This window comes from Erythrolamprus reginae, chromosome 12 (assembly GCF_031021105.1).
Source record: "Erythrolamprus reginae isolate rEryReg1 chromosome 12, rEryReg1.hap1, whole genome shotgun sequence".
Taxonomy (NCBI): Eukaryota; Metazoa; Chordata; class Lepidosauria; order Squamata; family Dipsadidae; genus Erythrolamprus; species Erythrolamprus reginae.
In genome coordinates, this window is record NC_091961.1 from 4,481,069 (window position 1) to 4,504,797 (window position 23,729).

At 43.9% G+C, this 23,729-nt stretch overlaps 1 protein-coding gene across 1 annotated transcript in view; it reads right to left on the reverse strand.

The window, feature by feature from the left end:
- The window catches only part of SFRP1 (secreted frizzled related protein 1), a 46,710-nt gene extending 35,110 nt beyond the window's left edge, over positions 1-11,600 (reverse strand). The window contains exon 1 of the mRNA XM_070765289.1: positions 10,820-11,600. Within this exon, the coding sequence (XP_070621390.1) occupies positions 10,820-11,378 (559 nt within the window). The 5' untranslated portion in view covers positions 11,379-11,600. The remainder of the gene's footprint in view (positions 1-10,819) is intronic.
- Positions 11,601-23,729: the final 12,129 nt, after the last annotated feature.

A 23,729-nucleotide genomic window follows, 5' to 3' on the forward strand; every position in this document is an offset into this window, starting at 1 on the left:
AGGGTAGGATAGGTACGTGGATAGGTAGGCAGATTTGGTTCCAGCCAACAGAACAACCACCTGGTGGATGGTAGGGGGGTTTTCCCCTCAGCCATTGATGGAGACAGAGATAGATGAAAGTTGATAAGCAAATAGCAGAGCTATCAGCTCATAATAGCACTTAGACTTATATACCACTTCATAGTGTTTTTACAGCCCTCAGCCTATTGCCCCCAACACTCTGGATTCCCAATTCACCCACCTCGGAAGGATGGAAGGCTGAGTCAACCTTGAACCTGGTGAGATTAGAACTGCCAAATTGGAGTCAGCCGGCAGTCAGCAGAAGTAATCTGCAGTACCGCACTCCAACCACTGTTCTAATTCAAACCCCAGTTCTAATATGTTCCATTCCATATTACATATAGTAAGATGCAAACTTGATCCTCTCCTGTCATTGAAACTAATCAAGGAGAGAATCACCCTGGAACTAAGGAGAAACTTTCCTGACAGTTAGAACAATAGAGCCAGGGTGGCGCAGCAGGTAGAGTGCTGTACTGCAGGCCACTGAAGCTGTCTGTAGATCTATAGGTCAGTGGTTCAAATCTCATCACTGGCTCAAAGTTGACTCAGCCTTCCATTTATGTATGTATGTATGTATGTATGTATGTATGTATGTATTTATTTATTTATTTATTTATTATTTATTTATTATGTATGTATGTATGTATGTATTATTTATTATGTATGTATGTATGTATGTATGTACAGTATGTATGTATGTATGTATGTATGTATGTATGTATGTATTTATTTATTTATTTTATTCATTCATTCATTCATTCATTCATTCATTCATTCATTCATTTATTTATTAGATTTGTATGCCGCCCCTCTCTGAAGACTCCTAAGGACTTCCATCCTTCCTAGGTGGGTCAAATGAGGACCCGGATTGTGGGGGCAATATACTGGCTCTGTTAAAAAGTGCTATTGCTAACATGTTGTAAGCCGCCCTGTGTCTAAGGAGAAGGGTGGCATAAAAAGGGTGGCATAAAAAATTGAATGAATGAATGAATGAATGAATGAATCAATCAATCAATCAATCAATCAATCCATCTGTGGAACAGCTTGCCTCCAGAAGTTTTGAATGCTCCAACACTGGAGGTTTTAAAAAAATGATTGGACAGCTATTTGTGTGAAATGGTATAGGGTTGGACTAAGAGCCACAATTCAGCTACCCAACTTTCCCAAGGGCCACAGAAGGATGGGGTGGGAGCAAGAGGCCTTCCCAGGGGCATCCAGTCTTGAATGCAAATCCCCCAAGAATCCTTCTGCACCCATCTGAAATGCTCCCGCCCTCACCTGACCGACCTGGGCCAGAACGATGGGAGGAGGAGCCGCCTCCTCCTCCTCCTCAGGCTCCAAAGGGGGCCAGTCCTTCACAATGGAGCTTCTCTCCTGCAACGTCTGCATAGGATTGCGAGAGAGCCACTAAAGGGCCTCCCTAGCCCACTTCTCAAATCTGGCCCATCTCCAGGCCTTGGTCAGGAAGACCTTTCCTCAATTCTGCAGGGTTCCCACCCTTAAAATCTCACCTGATCCCGACCACCAAAAAGTCTGTTGCAATCCAGATATTTAGCTGCAGAAATTCACAGGGTGGTCTTGCAGCACTGAGGAGACCCTGCAGGTAGGTAGGGGGTGTAGGTAGGGGGCCCATCACCTAATTCCTCTTCTCTCTCTAGGCCAACATTGCTTGGGAGAATTTTAATCATAATGGAGGTAAAAATATACTAATAGTCCTTGTCTTACAACTCCCATTGAGCCCAATATTTTCCTTGCTAAGCAAGGGGGTTGTTAACTTGTGACCTTAAGAGACAGGGTGGCTAGCGGTTACAGTGCAACACTGCAGGCTACTTCATCAAACTGCCAGCTGTAGTTTAGCAGTTCAAATCTCACCACCGGCTCAAGATTGACTCAGCCTTCCATCCTTCCAAAGTCAGTAAAATGAGGACCCAGATTGTTGGGAGGAAGAGGCTTATTCTGTAAACCACTTAGAGAGGACTGTAAAGCACTATGAAGTAGTACATAGGTCTGTTGCTATTTTGCCACAGTTGTTAAGCTATGGTTTAAGAACAGCTACAACAATCTATGATTCAGAACAATGGATAAACCCAGTTATATAGCGCTTAACCATTCTCTCTCCTGCACTCATTGTCCCTACAGCTTTCTTAATTATTCATCCATGGGTTTCATATATTAAAAAAAAATATTAAATACCAGAAGAATTTGTTGTGGTATTTTATTGTGAAATCATTGTACCATAATAAAAAAAACCTCAGACAAAGGTCTCAACTTTCGAAAAAGAAGAATTTCTTTCAAATTCACTTATTCATTCATTCTGGACTGGCTCAACCAGGTGCTTTGGATTACAATTCCCATCAGCCCTAACCACAAATTGTGCGGATCTGAGCTGATGGGAATTGAAAGAAAACACACACAGAGAGAGAGAGAGAGAGAGAGAGAGAGAGAGAGAGAGAGAGAGAGAGAGAGAGTTAAGTCTGTAAGTAAATATAAATAGATGTCTTCCTGTTGAAGAGCGCAGAAGACAGATTTATCACTTTTTCATTTAGTACATTTCTGTGGCAGATGTTACAGCTAATCCTACAGATTATCATTATAGTCCCTACAGGCCAGGGTTGAGAAAGGAAGCACTCATTCATGCTCTCTCTCACACAACCGCACACATAAACAACCACACATACAGAGAGAGCAAAGACCAAAGAAGGAGCATGGAAATAGTTAGGTTTTCATCTCACTGAGTTTTTAATAAAAAAAATAAAAGAATAACAGAGTTGGAGGGACCTTAGAGAAGCAGTGGGTTGCTCCCAGTTTGGTGAAGTAGTAGCAGCGGCGACAGCGAGAGTCTCCGCTCACCCACCCACCCGGGATGTATCTACGCATGCAAACCGGTAGCAACGGGTTTCAGAACCTACTACAGCCTTGGAGGTCTTCTAGACCAACCTCCAGCTCAAGCATCAGAGCACGTCAATAATAATGTAAGAAATAACTAATGATCTGATGGTCATTTCAAAAAATCCTTTCTTAGTGAGCATCTAGAAGCCAAGAGGAACATAAAGTACCTGTCAAGTTTCAAGTTTGTAGACTTTATAGTTCTGAAGATTTCGTGATGGTGAATGGGTCACATTTAGCTTGGATAGATAGATAGATAGATTAGATAGATAGATAGACAGACAGACAGACAGACAGACAGACAGGATAGATAGATAGATAGATAGATTAGATAGATAGATAGATAGATAGATAGATAGATAGATAGATAGATAGATAGATAGATAGATAGATAGATAGATAGATAGATAGATAGACAGACAGACAGACAGACAGACAGACAGACAGACAGGATAGATAGATAGATAGATAGATAGATAGATAGATAGATAGATAGATAGATAGATAGATAGATAGATAGATAGATAGATAGATAGATAGATAGATAGATAGATAGGATAAATAGGATAGATAGATAGATAGATAGATAGATAGATAGATAGATAGATAGATAGATAGATAGGATAAATAGGATAGATGGATGGATGGATGGATGGATGGATGGATGGATGGATGGATGGATGGATAGGATAGGATAGGATAGGATAAGCCACACCCACAAAATAAACCACACCCATAGTGTGGCAGTAAAAATTTTGGCTGCCCATTACTGTCTCCATCCTAAGATAAAATACAGGAAATAATATAAGGACAGACTGGATGGACCATGAGTTCTTTTTCTGCCATCAATCTTCGATGTTTCTAAAATTGGTGAAATCTCATGCGTGTGAACATCTCCGTGTGAGGTTTTGCTTCCTGCACTGGGAGCGCTAGTGACGAGGAGCCCATCACGGGTTGGGTGTCTCTTTGATAAATTTCCAGCCAGTAACTTCTTGCCCTGGTACTTTGTGGAATAGGTCATCCATCCCCTCCTCAACACAGTACATTTTGTTTTAAATAAAATAAAATAGGACAGTTTTCTTAATTGTCAATAAATAACTGGCTGTCCAGGACTTTCCACTCAAACCTACCTCCATGAAAAATCCTGAGATTCTCCCACCCAAAAGGGAGTGAATCGTAATCTAAGTTAGGTTTCTGGTCTGCTAGATACAGAAACAAAATAAATTGAGGTGTAAATAACTCACCCCTTCAACAACAACAAAAAGTTCTCCAAATGTTACCCAAAAAGCAGAAAGCCCTGGTTTCTTTTATGCCTCCCGGTCAAAAAAAACACCACAATTTTTTATTTCTTCTTCGCTCACGAAACACACGTGGAAGGGGGCCTGGGGCAGTCTTTTTCCTTTCCATCTTCTGCAAACGATCACCTTACCCGTCGTATCCTGTTCTAATTTGGCACCAAAATTTTAATCAGGGGAAAAATATCTCCTTCTCTCAAAGGTTTTGCAAAATTGGCAGCTTCTACCTGAAACCAATACGAGTGGGGGAGCGCGTTGCAGGTTTTTTTGGTGTGTTTTGTTTTAAAGGAGATTTCGGTGCCTCCGCCGGCTAAGACAAACAGCCGAAGCAAAACTCCCTGTCAATCAACTCCTGGTTTCTAGCGACGGAGCAGTTATGAAAATAACTTTTTCCTCCCCAGAGATTAGTTTTGAGGAGGGAGCGAAGTAGCAGTTCTAAACACAGCCTCCGACTGTGGAATGCAAGGAAGCGGGTGGGGGGAAAGCTTTAAAGGGGAGGGCAAAACACGGGAGGGCCAAAGTATTATTTTACATTTGGACCCTGATGTCAGCTTATTCCGAAACCTTGGATAGTTGAGGAATGTTAACTTTTTAAAGAGCAACAGATTTCACGCCTAATGGGGAAAATGCAGAGGCCGATTGGGAAGATGTCCTCTTTAGCCACTTTTCCCAACTCGCTGATATATATATATATATATATATATATTAAGTGTTAAAATGGAGGAGTCAAAATCCAGGTCAAGGAAATTTGCATAAAAGTTGTCAGCAGTGAAGGGTTGCAGGCCCCTGCCACTTCCGGTGCGCTCTGCATGTTATTCGGTGGCGGGCGCACATATCCGCCCGAGCAAGATTTTACTTCTGGGCATACGGCCGCGAGAGCCATCGTGGGGTTACCTAGATTCGCCCACGTATCTCTAACACTCCGTGGCCTGCACTGGCTGCCGATTAGTTTCCGGTCGCAATTCAAAGTGTTGGTTATGACCTATAAAGCCCTACATGGCATCACACCAGAATACCTCTGCAACCGTCTTCTGCCGCACGAATCCCAGCGGCCAATAAGGTCCCACAGAGTTGGCCTTCTCCGGGTCCCGTCGACTAAAAAATGTCATCTGGTGAGCCCTAGGGGAAGAGTCTTCTCTGTGGCGGCCCCGCCCCGCTGGAATCAACTCCCCCCCAGAGATCAGAACTGCCCCCACCCTCCTTGTCTTTCATAAATTGCTTAAGACCCACCTGTATCGCCAGGCATGGGGGAATTGAGACACCTCCCCCGGCTTATATAGTTTATGCGTGATATGCTTGTGTTGTATGGTTTTAATGATGGGGTTTTTATATACAGTGATACCTCATCTTACGAACTTAATTGGTTCTGGGACGAGGTTTGTAAGGTGAAAAGTTTGTAAGACGAAACAATGTTTCCCATAGGAATCAATGGGAAAGCGATTAATGCGTGCAAGCCCAAAACTCACCCCTTTTGCCAGCCGAAGTTTCCAAGTTTGAAGACCTCTGCAGTGGGGAAAATTTTTAAAGGGTAATTTTCTTTACCCATTCATAATATTTTTCTTTACCCATTCATAATACAGAATAGAGTAGAGTAGTGTAGAGTAGAATAGAATAGAATAGAATAGAATAGAATTTTTATTGGCCAAGTGTGATTGAACACAAAGGAATTTGTCTTGGTGCATATGCTCTCAATGTACATAAAAGAAAATGATACATTTGTCAAGAATCAAGTGGTACAACACTTAATGATTGTCATAGAGGTCAAATAAGCAAGGAAGAAACCATCAATATTAATATAAATCTTAGGATACAAGCAACAAGTTAGAGTCATACAGTCCTAAGTGGGAGGAAAAGGATGAGAGGGATGATGAGAAAAAACTAGAAGAAATAGAAGTGCAGACTTAGTAAAAGTTTGACAGTGTTGAGGGAATTATTTGTGTTAGTAGAGTACTAATACAGTAGCCTTAAAAGGAAACCAACGATGAAGGCTTTCTTTATTATCTTTATCTTTGAAATGCTTTTCTGCCACCAAAAACCTGCTTAATCAGAATTGGGGTGGGTGGGCTGAAGCTTAAATCTTCCCCCCAGAGTGGCAACTCTAAGCCAATCAGGATAACTCAGTCTAGTCTACTACCCCTTGGGAAGGGTGAGGAAGGACTACATACACTACAATCAGACACACAAATCACACTGAGTTTGCCAGCTCCAAAAGGATCAGGGTCATTTATGGTTCAATATCCCATGGGAAGCCAGCCATGGATTTCAATCTGTAGTATAAACCAGGTCATCGCACGATGCTAACTAAATGGGATTGATTTGCCTGGGCACAGCGGGCAGGATAAACAAAGCCAATTGTGCTTGGTTAGCCCAGGTTGAGCATTAAAGCCAATGCGTTGATTAGCAGAGCAGCCAGAACTAAATCCTTCTCTATGGGCTGGAGTTTGCTGGGTATAAGGAGCATGAGGTTCTTGTCTTTAATAAATAAAGGACCACACCATCGGTCGCTTCTTGCGGTTGTTTGGTTTTGCTCTGGCGTTCTGAGAACACCAGGAGAAGCTGCAACGCACAAAAGGGCAACGGAAATGTTTGCAGAGGTCCCCGCGAGCTACTAAGATTCCAAAATTACTCAATCGCTGCACAGAGCTTGCTACAGCGATGGGGAAATTGTTTCTTGAAAGCTCTCTCCCCCCTCTCTCCTTCTCTTTTTCTCCCTCTCTCCCTCTCCCTCCTTCTCTCTCCCTCTTTCCCACCCTCTCCCGCTCTCTCTCTCCCTCTCTCCCTCTCTCTCTCTCTTGGTCTCTCTCCCTCACTCCCCCCTCTCTCCTTCTCTTTTTCTCCCTCTCTCCCTCTCCCTCCTTCTCTCTCCCTCTTTCCCACTCTCTCCCGCTCTCTCTCTCTCCCTCTCTCCCTCTCTCCCTCTCTCTCTTGGTCTCTCTCCCTCACTCCCCCCTCTCTCCTTCTCTTTTTCTCCCTCTCTCACTCTCCCTCCTTCTCTCTCCCTCTTTCCCACTCTCTCCCGCTCTCTCTCTCTCCCTCTCTCCCTCTCTCCCTCTCTCTCTTGGTCTCTCTCCCTCGCTCCCCCCTCTCTCCTTCTCTTTTTCTCCCTCTCTCACTCTCCCTCCTTCTCTCTCCCTCTTTCCCACTCTCTCCCGCTCTCTCTCTCTCCCTCTCTCCCTTGCTCCCCCCTCTCTCCTTATCTTTTTCTCCCTCTCTCTCTCCCCCTCCCTCTCTCTCCCTCTTTCTCTCTGTCTCCCTCCCTCTCTCCCTCCCTCCTTCTCTCTCCCACTATCACTCTTCCCCCTCTCTCTCCCTCCCTCCCTCCCCCTCTCTCTCCCTCTCTCTCTGTCACTCTCTCCCTCCCACCCTTTCTCTCTCTCTCCAGCTCTCTCTCTCCCGCTCTCCCTCCCTCCGTCCCCCTCCCTCTCTCTCTCTCATTTCCTCTCTCTCCCCCTCCCTCTCGCCTGCTTCATTCAGCAAAGTTCCCAGGAAGTTGCCAAGTCAAATAAATCCTGTTGCTATTAAGCAATTAATCCTGTTGCTATTAAGCAATCTCTGCCATAATTGCAATTAGCATTGACATCATCAGCTTCCTGGAGTCTTCAGTCTTGCACACCCGTCCCCTGAAATCCTCAGCAGGCAGAATCTGCCCTTAATCCCTCAGCTCCAGGCTCTTCCCTTCTTACTCTCATACCCAAACTCAATTTGGAATGGGTGGGCTACCAGGTTACTCAATCCAGAAGAGTCTTCTCCATTCCCCCCCCCATTTCCAATTTTGATGTGCTTTGCAGATGTGGACCAACTTGGTGTAACCACTGCTGACAGTTCTGGGAGCTAAAGGCCAAATAATCAGACAGTGTTTAAAGTTCTGGAAGAATGTCTGGAGGACAGAAGGAAAAGGGGGGACATGATCGAAACATTTAAATATGTTAAAGGGTTAAATAAGGTTCAGGAGGGAAGTGTTTTTAATAGGAAAGTGAACACAAGAACAAGGGGACACAATCTGAAGTTAGTTGGGGGAAAGATCAGAAGCAACGTGAGAAAATATTATTTTACTGAAAGAGTAGTAGATCCTTGGAACAAACTTCCAGCAGACGTGGTAGATAAATCCACAGTAACTGAATTTAAACATGCCTGGGATAAACATGGATCCATTGTAAGATAAAATACAGGAAATAGTATAAGGGCAGACTAGATGGACCATGAGGTCTTTTTCTGTCGTCAGTCTTCTATGTTTCTATGTAATGTTCTATTCCACTTTTTCTCAACCTTGGCCATTTTAAGACACGTGGACAGGCCAGCTGGGGAATTCTGGAAGTTGGAATACACGTGTCTTAAAGCTCCAAGATCAAGAAACTCTCTTCTATTCATTACTAAAGACCTCTAACTAGAAATATCAATAGCCCCTAGACTTATCTACTGCTTCGCAGTGCTACCCAGCCCTCTCTAAGCCTATTTCCTCCAATAATCTGGGTCCACACTTTACCAACCTCCAAAGGATGGAAGGCTGAGTCAACCTTGAGCCAGTCAGGATCGAACTCCTGAAAGTGGGCAAAGTTTGCCTGCAATGCTGCCTTCTAATCACTGAGGGAGGGAAAGAGGACGGGAGGGAGGAAAAGGAAGGAAGGAAGGAAGGAAGGAAAGAAGGAAGGAAGGGAAGGAAGGAAGGGAAGGAAGGAAGGAAGGGAAGGAAGGAAGGAAGGGAAGGAAGGAAGGGAGGGAAGGAAGGGAAGAAAGGAAGGGAAGGAAGGAAGGAAGGGAAGGAAGGAAGGAAGGAAAGGAAGGAAGGAAGGAAGGGAAGGAAGGGAAGGGAAGGAAGGAAGGGAAATAGCAATAGCACTTAGCCTTATATACCTCTTCACAGTACTTCACAGCCCTCTCTAAGTGGTTTATAAAGTCAACATATTGCCCCCAACAATGTGGCTCATCATTTAAAAAAATTTGGGAAGATGAAAGCCTGAGTCAATTATGAGCTGGTCACAATCGAACGCCTGGCGGTTGGCAGAATTAGCCTACAGTACAACATTCTGCAATGGAGGACCCAGCTGGATCATCAGAGTTATGGGTTCTCCCTAAAACTTTCGGGGTGGCCTTCTTGGGTCTTGCTTGCTCTAAGTTTCCCCCCCACACCAGGTGCTACCATCTCACCTGGCCTTCCCAGCAGGACCATCTACCCAACAGGAGCCAAGGTGGCACAGGTGGTTAGTACTACAGGCTACTTCAGCTGCAGTTCAGCATTTCAAATCGCCCCACCGGCTCAAGGTTGACTCAGCCCTCCATCCTCCCAAGGTGGATCAAATGAGGACCCGGATTGTGGGGGCAATGTGCTGATTCTGTAAACTGCTAAGAGAGGGCAGTAAAAGCACTAGGGAGCAGTATATAAGTCTAAGTGTTATTGCTACCTCTTGAGTTGACTCTAATGATGATGATGATGATGACGACGACGACAACAACAACAATAACAACAACAGAGTTGGAACAGACCTTAGAGGTCTTCTAGTCCAACCCCCTGCTTAGGCAGGAAACCCTACACTACTTCAGACAAATGGTTATCCAACATCTGCTTATAAACTTCCAGTGTTGGGCATTCACAACTTCTGGAGGCAAGCTGTTCCCCTGATTAATTGTTTTAACCGTCAGGAAATTTCTATTAAGTTCTAAGTTGTTTCTCTCCTTGTTTAATTTCCACCCATTGCTTCTTGTTCTACCCTCAGGTGCTTTGGAGAATAGCTTGACTCCCTCTTCTTTGGGGCAGCCCCTGAGATACTGGAAGACTGCTATCATGTCTCCCCTGGTCCTTCTTTGTATGCCACCCCGAGTCTTCGGAGAGGGGCGGCATACAAATCTAATAAATTATTATTATTATTATTATTATTATTATTATTATTATTATTATTATTATTACTGTATTATTATTATTATTATTATTATTATTATCATTATCATTATCATTATTATTATTATTTTCATTGAAGTAGCCATGCCCAGTTCCTGCAACCGTTCTTCATATGTTTTAGCTTCTAGTCCCCTAATCCTCTTTGTTGCTCTTCTCTGCACTTTTTCTAAAGCCTCAACATCCTTTTTGCACCCTGGCGACCAAAACTGATTAATTGTTCTCACTGTCAGGAAATTTCTCCTTAGTTCTAAATTACTTTGCTACTTGCTTAGTTTCCACCCATTGCTTCAGGTGCTTCGGAGAAAAGGTTGACTCCCTCTTCTTTGTGGCAACTCCTGAGATACTGGAAGGCTGCTATCGTGTCCCCCCTGGTCCTTCTTCTCATTCAACTTGCCATTCTTGACTGTCAGGAAATTTCTCCTTAGCTCTAAATTGCTTCTCTCCTTGTTTAGTTTCCACCCATTGCTTCAGGTGCTTTAGGAGAATAGCTTGACTTCCACTTCTTTGTGGCAACCACTGAGATACTGAAAGGCTGCTATCATGTCCCCCCTCGTCCCTCTTCTCATTAAACTTGCCATTCCTGACTGTCAGGAATGTCCTTAGTTCTAAGTCGCTTCCCTCCTTGTTTCGTTTCCACCCATTGCTCCAAGTGGGGCAGACGCTGTTGCGGGGACCAGAGACTCACCTTGGGGCCTGGGAGCTTCGGTGGCGTTGGGGGCGGTCATGGCGATGCAGACGTCGTCCTGGGGGAACTGGTCGCACTTGAGCATCTCGGGCCAGTAGAATCCAAAGAACTGCATGACCGGCTCGCAGGAGTCGCGCACGGCCTCGCAGAGCCAGCGGCACGGGTAGATGGGCCGGTCCAGGCAGATGGGCGCGAAGAGAGAGCAGAGGAAGAGCTGGGTGCCGAAGTGGCAGTTCTTGTTGAGCAGGGGCACCCAGCTGCTGGCCTGCTGCTTGACCTCGGCCATGGTCTCGTGGTCCAGCAGATTGGGCAGCACCATCTTGTCGTAGCCCACGCTGTGGCAGAGGCGCAGGTCCGGCGGGATGGCCACGCACTGCGGCGGCTTGGTGTAGAAGCGCCCGCTCTGGTACGAGCTGATGTCCGACTGGAAGCTGACGTAGTCGTATTCGTTGGCTCCGGCGGCCCAGCCCGGCAGGAGGACGATGGCCAAGGTGGCCCAGAGCATCCTTATTAAGCGGGCGTCCCAGCTGGTACCTCGCGGCTGGACGGAGATGCCCATCGCTGGGCGCGGTGGGAAGAAGGCGCAAAGAAGAAAGCGCGCCGGGCTTCTTGGCGGGAGGGCGGCACCCCCCAAAAAATAGGGACCCTCAATGGGAGCAAACGGGGGAGCCTCGCCCCGCTGGAGTCCGACTTTGCCCAAGTCGCCTCTTGGGTCGGCGCAGCTTCCCTGCCCAGCCACCGAAAGACCAAACTTTTCTCCTCCGGAGTTTCTGAGTCTTTTGCCTCCGCCGACCAATCCGCGGCCGGCTCAGATTTCTCTTCTCTCCCCCCCTTTTTTTCTTCCAGCCCTCCCTCCCCGCCTTCCTCCTTCCACCCCGGGCTACAAGTGTCACTCAATTAGCCAATCGCCTGGCCGCCCTCGGCCCCCTCCTCCCTCGGCTCGGGAGGGGAGGGGGGAGGCGAGAGGAGGTGTGGGAGGGGGGGAAGGCAAGAGGTTTTCAGCCCCCCCCCTCCCAAGGCTTCGCTTTGCTTTTCCCCTGCGGTGGGCGGCGAGAGAGCGAGAGCGCGGGGTTTGGGGACACTGAAGAAACCCCCTCTTTCCTCCTCCTATTCCAGAGAGGTTTGCACGCATCGGGGGGGGGGGAGTCGGGCGTGCGCCCTCTTCCTCCGTATTCTGTCTCGCGCGCTCGCTCTCTCCTTCCTTCGCTAAACTGGCCGCCTCGGAGGGTCAGCCCAGGGATCGCCTTATGGGAATGACAATAGAAATGGGATTGGAATCTGGAAGGGACCTTTGGAGGGCTTCTAGTCCAGCCCCCTGCTCAAGCAGGAGAACCTGTATTGTTTTGGGACTGGACTGGACTGGACTAGATTATAGACTAGCTTGAATTGTACCTGGCTTGAATTTAATTGAATTGGATTGGAAAGGACTTTTGGAGGGTTTATAGTCCAGATCCTTGCTCAAGCAGGAGAACCTATATTGTTTTGGGACTGGACTGGACTAGATTATAGACTTGAATTGAATTGAATTGAATTGGAAGGGACCTTTGGAGGTCTTCTAGTCCAGCTCTCAGCTCAAGCATAAGAACCTATACTATTTCAGAAGGTCACATTCACCATCTTCAGGCTGAAGTTCCAATCTTTGTGTTGTAACAACACAAAGATTGGAACTTCAGCCTGAAGATGGTGAATGTGATTTCGCCGAAACGTTGCATAGACATGCAAAACATTACACAGGGCAAAACCCGAACTCAGAACAATCTACATATATATATATATATATATATATATATATATATATATATATATATATATATATATATATATTGCTGATACACATACACACATGAGTTGTCCTAAAAATATGAGTTCCAGATATAGTTATAGATTGGCATTACATAAAATCAAGCATCTCTTCAATGGGGATTTTACACTCTGATGATGTCATCGGGGGCTGACAAAAGCTTAATATTTTTTTAAAAAAAACAATTCAGAGATTGTGATATTTACTCTTGCCGCATCCCTCCCAGAGACCCATAAGAGCTCACAGAGTCGGCCTCTTCCAGGTGCCATTGACTAGGCAATGCAGGCTGGCAGGACTGTGGGGCAGGGCCTTCTCTGTGGCTGCCCCGGCTCTATGGAACCAACTACTAAATGTTTCGCATTCGTACCATTACTGAGAAAAAAAAATGGAGTGCATTACTTTCTGGGCGACCCTTGTCGTTTGAGGTTGAATGAATCCTTGCAAGGAGCAGATTCTTCAGGGCACGGATGTCCAACCTTCACAACGGTGGAACACCTGTGAACTCCAGCTCCCAGAGCTCCCCAGACAAGCCTGGGAGTTTGAAACCCACGGGTCTAAAAAAGTTGCCAAGGTTGGACATCCCTGCTTGAGGGGACGTTGTGCTTTGTGTTTTCCTGGCTAGCTTGGAGGAAAGGTCAATCCATTCAGCAGCTGCCCGGCCCATCTTCTCCAAAATCTCTGTGAGGTCCTGACACTCAGCCAGCCCAGGGAGCGTCGGGCGGAGTGTTAGTCTAACTCCCTAATTTGGAAGCCTGCTGGGAGGTCTCCCTTCCCCTTGCACCGCCCGGCACCAACTTCCCGGTTCTGCTTCTGCTTGGACGCATCTGGGAAAGTTGGCTTGAGTTGTCTTGCATCCAAGGACTGGCAAAGGCCGAGAAGCAGATGGGCTGCCAAAAAGATGGGTTGTGTATAGAAACATAGAAGACTGACGGCAGAAAAAGGCCTCATGGTCCATCTAGTCTGCCCTTATACTATTTCCTGTGTTTTATTTTAGGATGGATCTATGTTTATCCCAGGCATGTTTAAATTCAGTGACTGTGGATTTACCAACCACGTCTGCTGGAAGTTTGTTCCAAGCATCTACTACTATTTCAGTCAAATAATATTTTAGAAACATAGAAGATTGATGGCAGAAAAAGTCCTCATGGTCCATCTAGTCTGCCCTTATACTATTTCCTGTATTTTATCTTAGGATGGATCTATGTTTATCCCAGGCATACTTAAATTCAGTGACTGTGGATTTACCAACCACGTCTGCTGGAAGTTTGTTCCAAGCATCTACTACTATTTCAGTCAAATAATATTTTAGAAACATAGAAGATTGATGGCAGAAAAAGACCTCAGGGTCCATCTAGTCTGCCCTTATACTATTTCCTGTATTTTATCTTACAATGGATATATGTTTATCCCAGGCATGTTTAAATTCAGTTACTGTGGATTTACCAAACACGTCTGCTGGAAGTTTGTTCCAAGCATCTACTACTCTTTCAGTAAAATAATATTTTCTCATGTTGCTTTTGATCTGTCCCCCAACTAAATTCAGATTGTGTCCCCTTGTTCTTGTGTTCACTTTTCTATTAAAAACACTTCCCTCCTGAACCTTATTTAACCCTTTAACATATTTAAATGTTTCAATCATGTGCCCCCTTTTCCTTCTGTCCTCCAGACTATACAGACTGAGTTCATGAAGTCTTTCCTGATACGTTTTATGCTTAAGACCTTCCACCATTCTTGTAGCCCGTATTTGGACACGTTCAATTTGGTCAATATCTTTTTGTAGGTGAGGTCTCCAGAACTGAACACAGTACTCCAAATGGGGTCTTACCAGCGCTCTTTATAAGGGGATCACAATCTCCCTCTTCCTGCTTGTTATACCTCTAGCTATGCAGCCAAGCATCCTACTTGCTTTTCCTATTGTCCGACCACACTGCTCACCCATTTTGAGACTGTCAGAAATCACTACCCCCAAATCCTTCTCTTCTGAGGTTTTTGCTAACACAGAACTACACAGAACTGTATATCATGCAATAAGACGAGGAAGGGGCTCCAAGGGATGGTCTTGTGCGTGCGAGTGCCCGCGCACGTGCCCACATGCGCCAATATTGCTGCATTATTTGGTAAGGGTTAATCTGCATCGACAGCATGAGATCGTCAATCATGTCTCGTTTGGCTAGCATTTGAATTCATCTTTTTTCCAACAGAGGGAAAGGGCAAGAGAGCTTAGCAGCCCACATATACCCAGCCAACTGTGGCTTATTCAGTAGAATGCGATTAAAGGACGCATAGCTTGGCACCACTGTACGTACCCAGCTGCTAAGACAAATCCCGTTTGGGCTTAGCGCGATGCAGGAGTTTGGGTCCATCTGGCTGCTATGTGGTGATTCTCCAGGATTTATGCAGGAATTTTCCAGTCCTCTGGAAATACAAAGGTTGGAACCTGTGACTTTTTTGCAGGCCAAAATGCATTCCACCCCGAGCCCTCAATTTCAGGGTATACAGTTGAGTTCCAGGCTTTTTGGACATCGTCTTCCATCAGCTTCTACCAGCGCTTCCCTTGTCAAGGCATTGGAAAGGGAATCAGATGTCTAACTCTACATTCGTCCGTCCCATTAGAGCAGTGTTTCCCAACCTTGGCAGCTTGAAGATATTTGGACTTCAACTCCCAGAATTCCCCAGCCAGCAAATGCTGGCTGGGGAATTCTGGGAGTTGAAGTCCATATACCTTCAAGTTGCCAAGGTTGGGAAACACTGCATTCGAGAATGGGATCCAACAATATTGACAAAAAGGCATTAAGAATTATTAACCTAATCTTGTGTAGCTTCTTCTCCGGTAATATTAACTGCAAACTATGGCATAGAAAACCTTTACTAGACCAATTCTTGAATACAGCTCATCATGCACTAATAATAAAGAATTCTATTCTATTCTATTCTATTCTATTCTATCTTATCCTACTCTGTCCTATCCTATCCTATCCTATTCTATCACTCTACTAAACAAATAATTCCCTCAACACTGTCAAACGTTTTACTAAGTCTGCACTTCTATTTCTACTAGTTTTTTCTCATCATTACTATCATCCTTTTCCTCCCACTTAGGACAGTATGACTGTAACTTGTTGCTTGTATCCTAAGATTTTTGTTAATATTGATTGTTTCTTCATTGGTTATTTGACCCTTATGACAATCATTAAGTGTTGTACGACATGCTTCTTTTATGCACACTGAGAGCATATGCGCCAAGACAAATTCCTTGTGTGTCCAATCACACTTGGACAGTCAAGAATTCTATTCTATTCTCTGGAACCTGCACTGCATATCGGACATTAATACAATTGAACATGTCCAGGGATATTTCACAAGAAGAGTCCTCCACTCCTCTATTTTCAACAGACTACCGCATGCCACAGTTTTTTAGGTTTAGCCAACTTAGAACTCCATCATCTTTGATATGCCCTAAGTGTAGCGCATATAATTATCTGCTACAATGCCCTATCTGTCAGTGAATACTTCAGCTTCAACTGCAACAATACACGAGCACACAAGAGATATAAACCTATGGTAAACTGCTCCAAACTCAATTGCAGAAAATACGACTTCAACAACAGAGTGATCAATGCCTGGAATACATTACCTGACTCTGTGGTTTCTTTCCCCTACCCCAAAACTTTAGCCTTGGACTCTCTATTGTCGACCTCACCCTATTCCTAAGAGGTCTGTAAGGGGCGTGCATAAGCGCACCAACGTGCTTACCATCCCTGTCCTAATGTCCCCATTTATTTATATCCATTTCATGTATTCACAATCATGTTTATACTTGTATCTGTTATCTAATACAGGCTTGATGGATGGATGGAAGGAAGGAAGGAGAGAATGGATGGGAGAAAAGAAGGAAGGAAAGAGAGAGGGAAGTAGGGAGGTAGGTAGGAAAGATAGATCGAAAGAAAGATAGAAAGAAAGAAAGATAGAAAGAAAGGAGGAAGGAAGGAAGGAAGGAAGGAAGGAGACAATGGATGGGAGAAAAGGAAGGAAAGAGAGGAAGAAAGGGAGGAAAGATAGATAGAAAGAAAGAAAGAAAGAAAGAAAGGAGGAAGGAAGGAAGGAGGGAAGGAATTTGGAGGGGACCAGTTGCCAATGACTAGCTATAATTCTCTCAGCAGGAATGTATAATAAGGCATGCCTCATTTAAACTGGAAATAGCTGCGTAGCAACTTACACAGCCGACACTATGTCTGTTGCCATCTAGTGGGCCATGTGGATTTTTGCTGCTCCAAAGATACTAGACTTTTCTCACCAGCTTATAGGGAAAAAACCCCAAAACAGATGCAAAGGAAGGGTTTTCACACATGAAGGTGAACATACGTGTCCCAGGATAATCTTGCAGGATGCAATCTGGTACTCTCTAGCGAATGCTGGCTGGGGAATTGTGGGAGTTGAAGTCCAGATATCTTCAAGTGGCCAAGGTTGGGAAACACTGCTCTAGCTAGTTCCCTCAAGATGGGCTCCAGCACAGGTCCAAAAGCTCAGAAGACAGAACCTCTGGTACTAGTGACCGACGCAGGCTGGATCCTGCAAGAAGGATTTCATTCCCTCAGTCCCTTGTTTCTTTCCAGCCTACATCCAGCTCCACACAAAAACAAGCAAAAATTGCCTTTGCCCTCAAAATAAGATCCACTCTGGGACTCGTGATGGAGAAGGTACGCTAAATATCGCCATAATTCAACACAGATTTGAGCCTTGAGCCTTACACACCCAAAGCGCCAGTTGATCCGACCTTTGCAACTCGCTGAAAATCGCCCTGAAAATTTACCAGAAGCATTGCAACTTTGGTAAAGATGGAAGATTTATTTATGGCAGGTCCATAAATTATTTTTATTTATTTATTTATTTGTTTGTTTGTTTGTTTGTATGTTTGTTTGTTTGTTTGTTTGTTTGTTTGTTTGTTTGATTTGTATGCCGCCCCTCTCCGTAGACTCGGGGCGGCTAACAACAGTAATAAAAACAGCATATAGAAATCCAATGTTAAAACAGTTAAAGCCCTTATTATAAAACCAAACATACATACAGACATACCATGCATAAATTGTATAGGCCTAGGGGGAAGGGAATATCTCTGTTCCCCCATGCCTGGCGGCAGAGGTGGGTTTTAAGAAGCTTACGAAAGGCAAGGAGGGTGGGAGCAATTCTAATCTCTGGGGAGAGTTGGTTCCAGAGGGCCGGGGCTGCCACAGAGAAGGCTCTTCCCCTGGGTCCCGCCAAGCGACATTGTTTAGTTGACGGGACCTGGAGAAGATCCACTCTGTGGGACCTAACTGGTCGCTGGGATTCGTGCAGCAGAAGGCGGTCACTGAGATATTCTGGTCCGGTGCCATGAAAGGCTTTATAGGTCATAACCAACACTTTGAATTGTGACCGGAAACTGATCGGCAACCAATGCAGACTGTGGAGTGTTGGTGTGACATGGGCATATTTGGGAAAGCCCATGACTGCTCTCGCAGCTGCATTCTGCACGACCTGAAGTTTCAGAACACTTTTCAAAGGTAGCCCCATGTAGAAAGCGTTACAGTAGTCGAGCTTCGAGGTGATGAGGGCATGAGTGACTGTGAGCAGCAACTCCCGGTCCAAATAGGGCCACAACTGGTACACCAGACAAACCTGGGCAAACGTCCCCCTCGCCACAACCGAAAGATGTTTCCCTAATGTGAGCTGGTTAAGGGGGCGATGGGGGTTTCTCTGCCAATCTAGCATATTATTATTATTATTATTATTATTATTATTATTATTATTATTATTGTTATTGTTATTGTTATTGTTATTGTTGTTATTATTATTATTATTATTATTATTATTATTATTTATTAGATTTGTATGCCGCCCCTCTCTGAAGACTCGGGGCAGCTCACAACATAACAGTGATACAATGCATTACAAATTCAATAATTAAAAAATTAAGCCAATTAAAACATTGATAACATAGTAAAAGGTTTTCTTCTTCCTCCTCTTCTTCTTAATCTTTCTCCTCCTCCTCTGCTTCTTCTTCGTCAACTTCTTCTTTCTCTTTGTCTTCTTCCTCCTCCTCCTCCTCCTCCTCCTCCTCTTCTTCCTCCTCCTTTATTCTTTTTCCTCCTCCGCCTCCTCCTCCTTCTTTTTCTTCTTCTTGTCTCAGTTCAACTCAAGAGCTTGTGAGCTGTTTCTTTCTATTTAACTTTGCAAGGGACCTGGATGTTATATAATTCTTTACAAGATAACTCCATATGGAGATTTTATGCCCCATATTAAGGATGATACTATATGAGACTTCATGGAAACTTTCTTGTGCATTTCTTGAGCTATAAAATTTTTGGTCCCTCTCCAACTTAAATCCAAAATAGACTTTGGGGGTCAATTAATAGGAGATAGGAAAAAAGGAGCAGGAATGAATTTGCAGAGGGAGAAATTCTTCCATTTTCAAAGAATTCAAAGTTTGGCATTTTTCTGTTTATTACAGCTTAGTCCTAGTACGAGCTTAAGACTCATAATCTTATTTTTTTAAGTGCCAGTCTCTTTCGGCTCCAGAAACATGAAATAACAGCACACCCAAAAAAAGTTCAAGGAGCATACACACTGAGCTTTGGAGGACATTCGTGTTGGCAGAAACTAGCTTTAGTTGATGAGTGGTCATCGACCTAGCAATATTTATTTATTTATTTATTTATTTATTTATTTATTTAGTTAGTTAGTTAGTTAGTTAGTTAGTTAGTTAGTTAGTTAGTTAGTTAGTTAGTTAGTCCAATACACAATGAGGGTTTTAGTGGGTATATATCTATATACACATAATAAAATACATGATGAAGGTTATAGAGGAGATACTCATAGTAAAATATTTCATTTCATTTCATTTCATTTATTGGATTTATATGCCGCCCCTCTCCGAAAACTCGGGGCGGCTAACAACAATCATGAACAATGTACAGTAAAAAATATATCTAAGAAATAATAGAAAAGATAAAGTAATAAAACATATCAATGAAAGAATAGAAGAAGAGATACAGGAATAGAAGAAAGGAATAGGAGATATAGGAGAGCAATAGGACAGGGGACGGAAGGCACTCTAGTGCACTTGTACTCACCTCTTACTGACCTCTTAGGAATCTGGATAGGTCAATCGTAGATAATCTAAGGGTAAAGTGTTGGGGGTTTGGGGATGACACTACGGAGTCCGGTAATGAGTTCCACGCTTCGACAACTCGGTTGCTGAAGTCATATTTTTTACAGTCAAGTTTGGAGCGGTTAATATTAAGTTTAAATCTGTTGTGTGCTCTTGTGTTGTTGTGGTTGAAGCTGAAGTAGTCGCTGACAGGCAGGACGTTGCAGCATATGATCTTGTGGGCAATACTTAGATCTTGTTTAAGGCGTCTTAGTTCTAAGCTTTCTAGGCTCAGGATTGAAAGTCTAGTCTCGTAGGGTATTCTGTGTCGAGTGGAGGAGTGAAGGGCTCTTCTGGCGAAGTATCTTTGGACATTTTCAACGGTGTTAATGTCTGAGATGCGATATGGGTTCCAAACAGATGAGCTGTATTCGAGGATGGGTCCGGCAAAAGTTTTGTAAGGTCTGGTAAGTAGTGTGAGATTGCCAGAGCAGAAGCTACGTAGGATTAGGTTTACAACTCTTGAAGCCTTCTTGGCTATATTGTTGCAGTGGGCAACAATATAGGGAAGGGAACAACTTGCCACAGGCAACTTACTGTGGCCAACTATCACAAATAGAATAACAGGGTTAGAAGAGACTTTGGTCCAATGGCTTACTGACCATATAAGATCAGGGTGCCCAATCTTGGAAACTTTAATATTTGTGGACTTCAATTCCCAGCTATGGTGGTCAAGGAATTCTGGGAGTTGTAATCCAAGGGTCTTAAAATTGCCAAGATTGGATATTCCTGGACTAGATGGTCCTCCAGCTACATTCATTCATTCATTCATTCATTCATTCATTCATTCGTTCATTTATTTATTTATTTATATGCCACCAAACTCCCAAGGGATTCTGAGCAGATATAAATGCCTCCTTCCTCCTCCTCTTTATTATGATATCTCCTTAGGAACTTTAGACCTACACTAAGCACGCCAAGAAAGTGACAATCACAACTAGTCAAGGGTCAAAGTGGTCCTCAGGGGCCAAATCTGAAAATGTAAACACAAACCATGACTTTTTAAAAAATGACCCATTGTCTCCATCCCAGGAATGACACTGGAGACAGATTTATTTATTTATTATTCATTTGTCCAATACACAATACATATGGAAGAGAAGAGACATGAAGTAATATATACAGTGATACCTCGTCTTACAAACGCCTCGTCATACAAACTTTTCGAGATACAAACCCGGGGTTTAAGATTTTTTTGCCTCTTCTTACAAACTATTTTCACCTTACAAACCCACCGCCGCCGCTAGGATGCCCCGCCTCCGGACCTCCGTTGCCAGCGAAGCGCTCGTTTTTGCAATGCTGGGATTCCCCTGCTGGGATTCCCCTGCAGCATCGCAAAAACACACAAGTCCGGAGATGGGGTTTCCCATGGAGGGGAGCCTCAGGGGAATCCCAGCAGCGCAAAAATGGGCGCTTTGGCTGGCAAAAGGGGTGAATTTTGGGCTTGCACGCATTAATTGCTTTTCCATTGATTCCTATGGGAAACATTGTTTCGTCTTACAAACTTTTCACCTTAAGAACCTCGTCCTGGAACCAATTAAGTTTGTAAGACAAGGTATCACTGTATAAAGATAATATGTAAAAATAGAGGAGAAGATATATGAAAGGAAGAAAATATATATGATATATGAGATAAAGGAAAGACAATTGGACAGGGGACAAAAGGCACACTAGTGCACTTATGTACGCCCCTTACTGACCTCTTGGGAACCTGGAGAGGTCAATCGTGGATAGTCTAAGGGAGAAATGTTGGGGGTTAGGGGTTGACACTACTGAGTCCGGTAATGAGTTCCACGCTTCGACAACTCGATTGCTAAAGTCATATTTTTTACAGTCAAGTTTGGAGCGGTTCATATTAAGTTTGAATCTGTTGCGTGCTCTTGTGTTGTTGCGGTTGAAGCTGAAGTAGTCATTGACCGGTAGGACGTTGCAGCATATGATCTTGTGGGCAATACTTAAATCGTGTTTTAGGCGCCGTAGTTCTAAGCTTTCTAGACCCAGGATTGTTAGCCTATTTTTGTAGGGTCTTCTGTTTCGAGTGGAGGAGTGAAGGGCTCTTCTGGTGAAATATCTTTGGACGTTTTCAAGGGTGTTGATGTCCGAGATTTATTTATTTATTTATTTATTTGTTTGTTTGTTTGTTTATTTATTTATTTATTTATTTATTTATTTATTTATTTATTTATTTATTTATTTATTTATTTATTTATTTATTTATTTATTTATTTATTTATTTATTTATTTATTTATTTATTTATTTATTTATTTATTTATTTATTTATTTATTTATTTATTTATTTATTTATTTATTTATTTATTTATTACTTAGATTTGTATGCTGCCCCTCTCCGAAGACTCGGGGCGGCTCACAACACGTGGAAACAAATCATAAATAATCTGACAATTTAAAATATTAAAGATTTTAAAAAGACCCCATATACTAACAGACACACACACAAGCATACCATATATAAATTAAACATGCCCAGGGGAAGATGTTTCAGTTCCCCCATGCCTGACGACAAAGGTGGGTTTTAAGGAGTTTACGGAAGGCAGGAAGAGTAGGGGCAGTTCTAATCTCCGGGGGGAGTTGGTTCCAGAGGGCCGGTGCCGCCACAGAGAAGGCTCTTCCCCTGGGGCCCGCCAACCGACATTGTTTAGTTGACGGGACCCGGAGAAGGCCCACTCTGTGGGACCTGATCGGTCGCTGGGATTCGTGCGGCAGGAGGCGGTCTCGGAGATATTCTGTGGTATGGGTGTCCAACTTTCCATGTGCATTGCACCTGAAGCTACAACTTGGCTTCTTATCAGGTGATTCCATTTACAGCAAATGAATAACAAGAGAAGTTAGAAACGGGTGGGGCTGGAAGGAGGACGTGAGAAAGCTAATCTATTCCACCCACAATTTCCCAAATACACCCACAAGGGTTGTACCGTAAACATCTTCCAATGGGCAGATCTAAATCTAAGCAGCTGCCCTGATGACAGCAGCAGACTTCCAAACGCAACTGCCAAAAAGACTTCCTTCTTCATATGGTCATAATAGATGCTACCCCGTAGGAGGTCTTCCTTAATTTAGCCGTGTGGGTGGAAGAGATTTGAATTCCCAAAGTATATGGTCGGGCAGTAGGGAAAGCAAGTAGGATGCTTGGCTGCATAGCTAGAGGTATAACAAGCAGGAAGAGGGAGATTGCGATCCCCTTATATAGAGCACTGGTGAGACCCCATTTGGAGTAATACTGTGTTCAGTTCTGGAGACCTCACCTACAAAAAGATATTGACAAAATTGAAGGGGTCCAAAGACGGGCTACAAGAATGGTGGAAGGTCTTAAGCATAAAACGTATCAGGAAAGACTTAATGAACTCCATCTGTATAGTCTGGAGGACGGAAGGGAAAAGGGGGGACATGATCGAAGCATTTAAATATGTTAAATGGTTAAATAAGGTTCAGGAGGGAAGTGTTTTTAATAGGAAAGTGAACACAAGAACAAGGGGACACAATCTGAAGTTAGTTGGGGGAAAGATCAGAAGCAACATGAGAAAATATTATTTTATTGAAAGAGTAGTAGGAACAAACTTCCAGCAGACGTGGTAGATAAATCCACAGGAACTGAATTTAAACATATATCCATTGTAAGATAAAATACAGGAAATAGTATAAGGGCAGACTAGATGCCGTCAGTCTTCTATGTTTCTATGTTTCTATATTTTAAGGTGGTCATTGTTTTTCCATCCTCTCTCTCCCTTCCTCGCCCATCCTGGATTCCCTGCTGTTCCTTATCTTGGGGGGTGGGGGAATTGTCCCCGGGGGGGGCCATGAGATTTCCATGTGAGTGCCCCTGAAGTGAAAGGCTGTGTTTTCATGGGGCCAGGCTGCAAAGCTCTTTTGGGAATCACTGGAGCACGGTGTCATTAGCGAGAAG